General features: G+C 40.0%; 1 protein-coding gene across 1 annotated transcript in view; it reads left to right on the forward strand.

Annotated features, from left to right (window-relative positions):
• Positions 1 to 11,775, forward strand: part of LOC107470359 (WAT1-related protein At5g64700) — a gene marked incomplete at its 5' end in the record, with an annotated part of 12,431 nt that extends 656 nt beyond the window's left edge. Inside the window, 4 exon segments of the mRNA XM_016089759.3 lie at positions 2,935 to 3,184; positions 3,271 to 3,429; positions 3,568 to 3,719; positions 11,449 to 11,775. Of these exon segments, the coding sequence (XP_015945245.1) occupies positions 2,935 to 3,184; positions 3,271 to 3,429; positions 3,568 to 3,719; positions 11,449 to 11,557 (670 nt within the window). The 3' untranslated portion in view covers positions 11,558 to 11,775.
• Positions 11,776 to 12,360: the final 585 nt, after the last annotated feature.

The following is a 12,360-nucleotide window of genomic DNA, read 5'->3' on the forward strand; positions in this document are numbered from 1 at the left end:
AGTAATGAACTCAAATAATCCGACTTTAATTATATATGACCATTAACTTTATAATTCCTGTGTGAGCTTCATTACTTTGATTTTAAGAGTGATTTAACTCTAATTTATCAGTTTGTCAACTTTGTCGCTTTAAAGGATGATCCTCAAAAGAGGATCAAGCAAAAACATCAGTTGTACTTAAATACTTGGACATCACCAGCTCGACCCAGTCCAGTTTTTCAGGTTTTGTTGGTTCATATTCCTTATGAGTTGTGAATAACACTCGCAGCTAGCGAATCCTAAAAGTACTGCCTTCATATTTTATTCTTTAGGGTAGCTAGCTAGAGAGATCTATACCATACACTATATTTCATTTAAATAAATAAACCACGAATATCTTAAATTATATATATATATAGCATTTTGACCTAGTAGAAACTAGAAGGTTGATCATCAGTTATATACATAAATAGTAGTGTAGTACACGTGGATATAGACGCATTTCTGTGTGTATATATGAAGGAAAATGACAGCAGTTGAAAAAGAAAGAAAGAAAGAAAGAAAGAAGGGGCAAAGGGTGTGAAGATAAGGCACTTAGAAAAGAAGACATTTTAAATTAGATATCCCATTCGTATTTCCAACGTAACACTAGCTTTAGTAAATTTGATTAAATTGACGATTCCTACGTCTTTTAGTTAAGTGAAAGATAAAAGGTACTGTTTGTAACTTTTTTTCAGAGATATATATGCTTACATCAGAGGTTAAATACATATTATATGAATTCTTCGGTGTCTACAGAAATTGTTGTGTTCAAATTGTCGGAATATAAATTGATTAAGGTGAGATCTATTTCTTTATATTTGATTCAACTAGTAAAATATAAGCACCATAAAAAGACCTATCTTTATACTTATGGGACAGAGATACAACTAGTATATCTAATATTAGATATTGATGTTCAAGCTAGGTAAATAATTTTAAGATAATGAGTGATTTGTGAATAAATAATCGAAAATAGTTAGTAACAAAAAAAATTAGCCATCCTAAGTGCAAAATCAAAGTTGGATTTTTGTGGGCTGGTCCAGCTCTCGTTTCTTCTCCAATAAACCTAATTAAGTATTAATGGTTGGTTAAGATCCTAGCCTTGTTATATCTAGCCGCTACACGTTTAGGTCTGAAATTCAAATATTGCAAATTTGGTTGAAGGTTGTACCAAAAAGAAAAGAAATTACAAAAGAAAGATTTAAAATCACTTTCCAGATGAGAGAGGACAAGACGTAGCAACGTACATATGCCGATGCTTACTGGGAGCGAGATTCTTCTACCTGAGACTGGGAGTGATAACATCTAAAAGCAGGTGTACTATATGTTGGGCTATTGGCATCAACTCTAATCTTAATAATGATAATAAAATCTCACCGAAATTCAGAAATAATAATGAATTCATGAGCATCATCACTATTATTTATCAAACATAATAATTCGAGTGTTAATAAAATATTTTCTTTGTTCTGCATGGGAGCTTAGCTTCCTCACTATTAATTGTCATTAATTATATATTTTTTGAATTATATTCTATACTAATTAATAACATTAATTGTCATTAATTAGTGGTTATTTAAATTTTTTTAAAATATACAAAATTAATAATTATTAATTGCTTCTTCTTAATTTAATTCATCTTTTACCATTTATTACGCAAATAATAATTCCTCTTTCTAAAAAAAACATACAAAACATAGGAAAAAATTATCCAAATCCTAAGAAAAAACATACAAAATATAGGAAAAAAATCATCCAAAACTAATAAAAAGGATCATCCGAAATGTAGAAAAAAGAAACATAAAAAACTAGTTAAAAAGGATCATCCGAAACCAAATAGGAGGAGAAGAAGAGTCGCAGGGTGGCCGACGACGACGACTTGGAAGGCATTGCGTGGACAGTGGAGGGACTCGCGGTGGCGTGTTGCGACGAGTGGAGGAGTCGCTATGGATTAGAGCAGTTGATCGCGCGTCGCGAATGGGGTCCTGGTGGTGGCTGCATTGTGGCGGATGGAGAGTCGTGGGTGCGAGTGGCGAGCGATGGAGAGTCGCGAGCGACAAGGGTGCGTCGGGCGAGCGATGGGGAGTCGCGATGGGACGCGAAGAGGGTGAAGTAGAAGCGCAATAATAATTGTCTTTCTTGCGCGAACGGCAGATAAGGTAGCGGAGAAGGATGCAAAGACGACCTGCGATGGCGCGCGAGGATGGTGCTGCGGCGACACTAGCGACGTGAGAACAAAACTGTTGTAGTTTGAGACATTGGAAAGAGGGATTAGAATTTGTGATTTTATGTGGTGAATGATAAATGGAAGTAAAAATAAATTAGAATAAGTTTTGATTCAAAAATGTTATTAATGTTAATTAATCAAATTTTAAATTTAAAAAATAATTTAAAATTAATTATTATTAATTATGTTGTTCAATTTTGGGCTGATGGACACTTGACTCCTATACTTTTCCTTGTTATTTATGTTCCTGATTGGGGAAACAACTAAATGGTTTAATTTAATGAGCATGATGCGTTCGCATTTGGACCCTTAGTTTGTTCTTCAATTCTAGCATTGGAGCTTTTACAGCTACATGCTATTGCTATGTGGCATTCACGTGAAGCAACCGTTTCCTTAAATGAGAGACGCCCATTTTTCCCTTCCAGACATTTTATTCCCAGCCATATAGAAAATAAATAACAGAGGTGATTATTCTCCTATATACCCTCCTATAATCAGATTCTATTGTTCGACATCTACTACCTCCTAAAAGTATACACTACTTTAAGTATTATTTAGCTCCTCTAATCTTGACAATATATTAACTGGAAGAGTGTGTGTTTAACATTTCTTTATAGGTCTTATATATTAATCATAGTATATACATTGTTACTCCAAGTTAATTAAGTTTATTTTTATGTTTTAAGGATTGAAAGCTTGAAAGTAAAGACAGCAGCGGGGATTGCTAAGCTGATAGGCATTGGTGCATGCTTGGTTGGTGCAGCAACTCTTGCCTTTTACAAGGGTCCTCATTTGGAATTTCTAAGCCACTATCACATTCTAAATTATCATAAAACCCAACAACACCAAGGTCATGCTCAATCTCATACATGGATAAGGGGCTGCTTCTTCATGCTCCTCTCCAATACCTTTTGGGGGATGTGGCTTGTGCTACAGGTATAATCTTAATCTTAATTTATGTTTTTGGTCCTTAATTAATTATTACCTAGCTAACATGTTATTTAATTTTAATTAACCTGTAGGGTTTTGTCATAAAAGGTTATCCTTCCAAGCTTCTTTTCACAACTCTTCAGTGTTTCTTAAGTTCAATTCAATCTTTTGTCATTGCCTTGGCCGTAGAAAGGAACATCGACGAATGGAAACTGGGTTGGAATCTCAGGCTCCTATCCGTAGTATACTGTGTATGTTAATCCTCTCAACCTTAATATATACCTATATTGATTAATGTACATTGTTAATTATTTATTAACTAGCCTCAATTTTTGTAATCTATAAACTCATGACTGATTGTAAATAACTTGTGATTTATATACACACAGGGGGTTATGGTGACCGGTGTCACATATTACTTACAGACATGGGTTATAGAAAAGAAAGGACCTGTGTTTCTAGCAATGTCAACACCACTTAACCTCATTATCACAATCTTCGCCTCTGCAATTATCTTGGGCGAGATAATCACTTTGGGGAGGTAATTAATTAGCTTTATTATTCTACTAACATATTGATTGAGTTGTGATATTTCAACTGAGATTATGCTATATAAATAAGTTATTTTTGTTAACCAAGTTTAATTAAGTTAATTTAATACTATGAAGTACAAACATTTTTTTTATTTACTGTGTTTGCGTGTCGGATATATTTCGAACGTGACACTAATCGACACGTATGATATATATGTCTTTTGTATCTAATCGTGTCTTAATAAAAAATAACAAAATTTGTTTCCAGCACATTTAGATTTGGACACACCTAAATATCATTATGTATCAGCGTATCCAACCTTATTTTTAACATTTATTTTTGAAATAAGTTTAAAAATAATATATATTATTAAAATTTAAAATAGAAAATATTTTTAAATACTTTATATAATTTAAAAAATATATTAAAAATAATTAAAAATTAATTTATATTTCAATATCGATAAAAGACCAAAATATCATTATAATTTATCTAAAAAATAATTTATATTTTATATATATGTCATATTTCCATGGGGTAAAAAACGTGATTAAGCCATGGGAGTGGAAAATTTACGGAAATAAGCCAAACTGAATTCCTAGACACCATTCAACCAGAAGCAAATTATTATATAATTCGAATCTAATCGTTTTGAATTAAAATCCCATGTAGTTTGACGTGACTTAATTCGAATTACATGCATGCATGAGTATCAAGTAGTTCGAAACAACTTGTTTCGAATTAGTATAGAGTAATTCGAATTAAGTAAATTTGAATTACTAAGATAGGCTGAACGTGCACATAATTCGAAACATATTGCTTCGAATTAGTATGGAATTGTAATTCGAATTCAATTGATTCGAATTATATATATATAGTGCGAATGTAGTTTATTCGAATTACAATGAACCGGAGCTATATATATATGCTGTGAACTCACGTAGCTCTCAACAAAGAGGTGAGATGGCTAGTGAGGATAGTTTTCTAGTGCTGGTACATCACAGACGGTCGATTAAGAGGAAAACTCGGTCCGGCGTGAAGTTCACTGATAAGGATCCCCTATGTATTATCGTGAGGCCAACAACCACCTACGATGCTCTCGTTAGCTCTGTGATGGAGAAGCTTGGTCTGGAAGGGGTTAAAAGGGTTAAGAAGTTTTTCTATCGCATCCCAACCACGGTGCTCCATGATACCGTGAAGTATGATTATTTCACGATTGGGAATGATGAGGACTTGCAGGTAAGGACATTAGAGTTGTTGGCAAAGTTGGTTGATGTGGTATCTAGCTCGGGTGGTTCGAACCAGAATGCCAATACTATAGCCACGGTTTCCGGCTTGAGCTCGAGACCTGCGGTTGCTTCATCCTCCGTTCCTGTGTATGAGCCACCGATGCAGCCTGTTGCCTCCCCATCGTTTGCCGTTGATCTGAGTGGCAATGTTGGAGATGAGGTTCGATATGGGGAACATCTTCCCACCGAAGTGCAGTGTCCTACACCGGCTGGTGTTGGTGAGGGTTTGTTTGATGATCCAGATGACGATGATGTCGAGCCGGATATGATCGCTGATGACAATGGCGATGATCTTGGAACTACTGATCCGAGAAGGGCTACAGGTGGATCTAGTTCTGGCACACAGCAGTACCCACCCAATTTTTCATCGTTGGACCTGGATGCCATGAGGCAGGACGAAAATCCTGTGCAGGCCTCTGGATTTGGCGCTAGAGATACGGAAGGGTTTGCCGGTATGACGGAGTTCCAGGTTGGCCAACAATTTCAGGATAAAGATGAGGCGCTGTTGAGTGTGAAGACTTACAGCATCCGCCGAGGGGTCCAGTACAAGGTCGTTGAGTCTGACTACCGCAGGTATGTGGGAAAGTGTTCTGAGTTTGGGAATGGGTGCACATGGTTGATTCGTTTGAGTCTCCGACAGCGGAAGGACATCTGGGAAGTGAAGCGGTACAACGGACCGCATACCTGTCTCGCCACCTCCATCTCCAGCGACCATAGGAGTCTGGACTACCATGTGATAGCGACATTCATTATGCCGATGGTTAGAGCTGATGCCTCCGTCAACATCAAGGTGCTTCAAAATGCCACGGCCGCACACTTTGGGTTCAGGCCTACGTACAGGAGGGTATGGATGGCGAAGCAGAAGGCCGTTGCCGTCATCTATGGGGACTGGGATGAGTCGTACAACGAGCTCTCTCGGTGGGTGTTAGGAGTTCAGCTGACGATGTCTGGCACTGTAGCAGTCCTCAGGACTTGCCCTGTTCGAGTTGGGGCACAGCATGACGAGTCTCAGGCTTATTTTCATAGGCTGTTCTGGACTTTCCCCCTTTGTATCGAGGCATTCCGTCATTGCAAGCCGTTGGTGAGTATTGACGGCACCCATCTATATGGCAAGTATGGGGGAACGTTGCTAGTCGCGATTGCACAAGACGGAAACTCCAACATACTCCCCGTGGCATTTGCACTAGTTGAGTGTGAGAATGCTGAGTCATGGTCTTTCTTTCTCTCCCACCTTCGTGAGCACGTGACACCTCAGCCGGGTCTGTTAGTTATTTCAGATAGGCATAACGGCATCAAGGCAGCGCTCGAGGCTCCCGATGGGGGATGGCTACCTCCGGCTGCATACCGGGCGTTCTGCATTCGACACGTTGCAACGAATTTTGCCCTAACCATCAAGTGAAAAGATGCCCGGAGGCTTCTTGTTAACGCCGCATATGCGAAGACCGAAGTGGAGTTCGACTACTGGTTTGACATTCTGCGCTCTGAGAATCCGGCAATGTGTGACTGGGCGAACCGAATTGAGTATTCGTTGTGGACACAGTACTGTGATGAGGGTCAGAGATTCGGGCACATGACGACTAATATTTCTGAGTGTGTCAATTCAATCCTGAAGGGGGTAAGGAACCTCCCTGTTTGCTCGCTGGTGAAGGCCACATACGGAAGGCTGGCTAAGCTATTTGTCCGTAAGGGGAGGGAGGCCGAGGCTCAGATGGGTACCGGACAACAATTCAGTCAATACCTAGTAAAGTGTATCGAGGCCAGCCTGAAGACAGCCAGGTGCTTCACGGTGACTGTTTATGACAGGGATAACTCGGAGTACACCGTGACAGAGACGACTCCGACAGGTTCATTCTCACTTGGTAGCTACAGGGTCTCACTAGGGTCTCAGACTTGTGATTGTGGATACTTCCAAGCACTTCATTTCCCGTGTCCTCACGCACTGGCATGCTGTGCTTATTCACGTCTTACTTGGCAGCCTTACGTCCACCAGGTCTATCGCCTTAGTTCCGTTTTCGGTGTCTATCAGATGGAATTTACACCTCCCATTCCGGAGGATTTCTGGCCACCTTTTGCCGGACCTACCGTTATACCGGATCCGAACATGAGGCGTGCGAAGGAGGGTCGTCCAAGGTCCACACGCATTCGCACCAACATGGATGATGCAGATCCGAACCGGCAAAAGAGATGTGGCCTCTGCAGGCAGCCAGGACACACTCGTCGGAGTTGTCCGCAAGCCGGACGACCCACCGGGACAGCTGGGAATTAATAGGAGCGTTGGTTTGTCTATTTTTATTTCTTTTAGTATCAGCACATGTATTTTATTTCAGTTAGCAACCATTGTTCTACGTGAAACTAAGTTGTATTTTATAAGTGATGAAAGTTGTAATTCGTACCACATATGTATGTTGAATGTCTTTCTAATTATGGAGTTAAGTTACTAAAACAAACTACACTATCTGATGGGATGACTGATAATACATAACATAAGATCAAAGTAACTGTTGGATGAACAAATACATTAAGGAAACCATACATCACACTGATAACCAACAAAGAAGGTACATAATATAAACATAACAACACGACATACACCACTATCCGTAAATCATCTAAAGAGGTGCGACCCCGTGAAACAACGGCGTGGAACCCGTGTCCTGTAACCTCTACGTATAAGTGGCTCCTCATCCTCAATCGAGTCATCGTCGTCCTCCGGAACTGGCTGTGTCGGGGTCCTGGGCGGGACATGCACGGGTCTGGATGATGACGGGCCGGCAACTGAATGTGACCCCAGAGTCTGGGCCGATGCTGGCGTCCCACCCAGGACAAAAGTATGCACAGGAGGCACCGTGGCAGGCTCGTTCAGATCTACATCTAGCGGTGCCTGTGTCCCTGTCGTGTGAACCCGTCCTCGTGCAGCCTCATCCTCCTGCATGATGGTCCGGATATCCTCAAGGAAATGCGGTCCACCGATCTCGGCGACAATGCCATCACTAGCAAGGAAGTATGGAAACATGGAGCCTGGACTCACCCATGGAGTACTCTCCTGAAGGGTCTGATCGTTACCAGGAACACCGACGAAATAATCTCCAAGAGGTCCACCCCCAAGCCCAGCGTCAGTGTGACTCGTGGGATCTCCCATACCAGATCCATACCACTCACCATCATGCCCCCCTGATGGGCCCTATCAACACCAGTTGCATCACCTCCTCCAGCTGCATCCCCCCAGGCTGATGGGCACCCTCTCTAGCAGCAGCCCCCCTCCTCCTGCCTCCACGACCACGTCGTCTCCCGCCACCCCTAACTGCGTCCTCGACGTCATCCATAGCATGATCCACCCAATTTCACTCACGCTGGCTACGACGTGTCCCGACTCGTGCTCTCCTCTCAATACGACGTCTGTCAGGAACATTGTCGACTCGGTCCATATCTGGAACTCGGCCTGCACCCCTCTGCGTTGCCTCATCCGGAATAAGAATACCTCTCGGATCCCCCAATAACATCTCCGGCGACAGGAACCTCTTTCCGTGCTGATGCCACCATGTCAAGAAATCATGCGAGGGACCGGGGTCGGCCACGATGTCGAACTGTAAAATGTGCTCTGCACGCTCCTGCCAGTGAAGATGCCAGTCAGGTAAGTGCGCCGGGAACCAACGGTCACCTCATCTCCCGTCCTTCGACATCAAGAAGTCGATGTTCAGGGCGGGACGCGGTGGGGGCTGAACGCCCCCAAACTGCGGTAAAACTCTATCAACCTGATGCCACTCGACCACCGCAAAATAAATCAGGGAACGTCACACACCGCCATAACATCGTATGCCGAGGCTCAAAGACCTCCGGATGGACAACCTGGATGACGTCGAGTGCGCTATAGGGCATCCATATGAACTGAAAAAAACCAAATAAAAACAATTTGACACTTCTGTTAGACAATATAAACTGAAACAACGACTGGAGATATATATGGGCTCAGCGTACTTACATCCCGAGGCTGTAACAAGTCGATCTTCAGGCGAGCCATCTGTACCCGAGGTCCCTTGTTGCTAATTCCAGGATTGTAATTAGACCATCTGCGTAAGAGGTTAAACATTCTAATGCGTTCATGACTCACTCTACAATGCATGAAATTGCTTGCATAATCGAAAATAAATACAATAAGGATACATAATACAAAACAATAACGGTACCTCGAGGCAAGGGGCCAGCTAAACGCATTATACCCAGTAGGCCTAAAAGAAGGAAACCTCCAGAAGATCAAAGACTGCAGTATCTGTAAAGGCCCAGCTAACTTCACGACATGTCTGTTGGCGACTCGGCACATGCACCGGTACAACCATGCTAGTGCCGCCGACCCCCAACTGTAGCCACCCATCTCCTCAAGCCGAGCAACATAGGGTAGCCATCTGATGTGTATACGATTGCCGGACTTGTCGGCAAACAGCTGTGTGCCCAATAACATCACGATATAGGCACGGGCAAAGCACCTAACTGTCTCCTCATCAGCCCCGTCGGGACACTCTCCAAATGTCTCTTGGAACCAGGTGCAGTTGACTGCGAATTTCTGAACCTGGTTCTCGGGAGGTAAAACACCGAGCAACTCATGGAACCACTGCCAAGCTGGCCTCCCACCCTCAATGTAAAGGTGGAAGTCTGTCAGGCAACCATTGACGTAATGTCCGTCCACTGGTAATCCCAGATGGTATGCGACGTCCTGAAGCGTGATGGTGCACTCTCCGAACGGCATGTGGAAGGTGTGCGTCTTAGGCCGCCACCTCTCGACGAATGCGCTGACTAGGGGCTCGTCTATTCGGAACCATCTGTCGTTCAGTCTCGCAAGATGGTACAATCCGGCCATCTGCAAGTACGGAACGTACCTCTCATCAAGACGCATCCCCTGCTGTCGCCTAACGCTGGATATGCAACGATGAGGCTGGCCAGTAGATAAACCGCATAATTAGAACAGATGCACAAACCACTAACATATACAATTTATTTCATAAAGAACCAAAAAAGAAATCGCGCGACACAACATTTATGAAACAAGCGACCAACATTGTATACACAAACCGCTAACATGAACCACGTGCAAAAACCATTAACAAATACAACAATCACTAACAAGTAAAACCATTAACAAAAACTGCTAGCATATACCTCTATCATAAACCACTACCCTAAACCGCTAACCGTCACTAAAACCACTATCCAAAACCATTAACAAAAATCGCTACCAAAAAACAATAACAAAAACCACTAACAAAAACCACTGGCCTAAACCACTAGCTTAAACCGCTAACACTAACATAAACCGCTATAAAAAAACCATTAACAAAAATCACTTGCCTACACCACTATCCTAAACCACTATCCTAAACCACTAACAGTAACATAAACCATTATCAAAAACCATTAACAAATACCACTGTCATAAACCGCTTTCATCAACCACTACCATAAACCACTAACAAAAAACACTATCAACAACGCAACATCATAAACCACTAACCTCGTCGTTGATCACCCCGACGATATGAGCAACTCCATCCAAACGATAAAGCCTCCCGGATCGTCCCCCATCGCCTGAATATGCCGCTCTGGTCTTACTCGGCCCGAATGTTGGTCGTTTTCTCTCGGATTTGGTGGGGTATGAGAATGACAAAGTGATTCGAATGAACTTGGTTCGAACTCCTTATATAGACGAAACCCTTGTAATTCAAATCAAGTAGATTCGAATTACTTAGTGTCACCAACTTCACCTAATTCGAATCAATATGATTCGAACCTCGCTCGTGTGCCCTTCTCCATCTAATTCGAATTGATATAATTCGAACTACCCTATTATAATTCGAAGTTAGTCGTTTCGAATTACTAAGGGATTTTGCATGCATAATTCGTTTCTTGTTGATTCAAATTACCTTGGAATAGTTCTTGAAAGTAATTCATATTGAATCAATTCGAATTATGTGAAAACTTGATTCGAATCCTATTGATTCGAATTATATAAAAATTAGTTCTGGTGGATTGAGGTATCGAAGTTTGATTTGGCTGATTTGGGTTAAAGTGAGCTCCCCTTGACTCATTTGGGTTTTTTACCCTATTTTCATAATTTATAAAAATTTTAAATTCATGTGTCCACATATTCTGTTTTATATCGTATCATGTACTCGTGTTAATATTCGTGCATCATAGGTCTAATAGTTTATTGGCACAATAAAAACTAATTAAAAGGCATAAGAAAGAAAAAAATAATTAAATTTGTTAGAATATATATTATATACATAAATATATAAATATATAACTATTGATTTAATAATTGATTTTTAGCGTAAAATTATATTTTTATACTAATATTTATATTCTCTCTATGTACACTTTGGTTGATAAAGTAAACATTTTATATCAATTATATACTAATCTATACATACAATACAAAAAAAAAAATGTGAACAGCCTTTTAGGAGGGTTGGCATTGGTTGTAGGACTGTACAGTGTGCTGTGGGGAAAAAGCAGGGAGCAAATGCCCAAAGCCTCACAAGACTTGGAGCAAACATCGGTTTAGTTGGAGTGAGCTAGGTCAGCTAGCCCCACATATGATTGTGATTATATTTTTGCTTTTTCTTCTTTTGGCAAAAGATAAATTGTCACAAATATAATATATATTAGATGTGAAGAAAGCAATATAGTTTGGAATGTTGCAAAAATTTTGGCAACAGTAGTTGACTAACATGATATATGATTTTGCCTAAAATCATGGATCAATTATTTCCACTACGGTTAAACTTTTAGGTGCCATATTAGTTTAGCATTTCTAGCAAGTTGTTAACGGTATTGATGCACTAGCGGGTAGTAAAGATATATTAATTGTAAAATTAGTTAAAGAGTGTTTTAAGAGTAGTAGTTAAAAAAATTAAAATATAAAATTTTGTCTCTTTTAATGTATTATCGATATATTTAATGTGTTGAAAATTTGAACACAACTATATTTTTTATTCAATATTTTTTTATAATATCTTTTAAAAGTGTTTTTAAAACACTTTCTAAAAATACAAAGACAAAAAATTTGGACATAATTTTGGCTATTTTTTTTAATTTTCAATAAAAGAATCAGAACATGCTAATGGCTTACTAAATAAAGAAGGCAATAAAGGAGGTAGGAATTTTTTTATAAGGAAAGAAGTGATGCATAAATACTGGTCAGATTAATAATCAAATTAATTTATAAAAAATGGTCATTTTTTAATTTTCGTATTTGTTTTCAAAAAAATTTATCAATTAAATTAGTACTTCAAAAATTATAAATTAATTGTGTTTGTTCTTTTATCAATTTATTAATAATCTTTATTAATATTGATGATGTGAAAT

The sequence above is a fragment of the Arachis duranensis genome, chromosome 10 (assembly GCF_000817695.3).
Source record: "Arachis duranensis cultivar V14167 chromosome 10, aradu.V14167.gnm2.J7QH, whole genome shotgun sequence".
NCBI lineage: Eukaryota > Viridiplantae > Streptophyta > Magnoliopsida > Fabales > Fabaceae > Arachis > Arachis duranensis.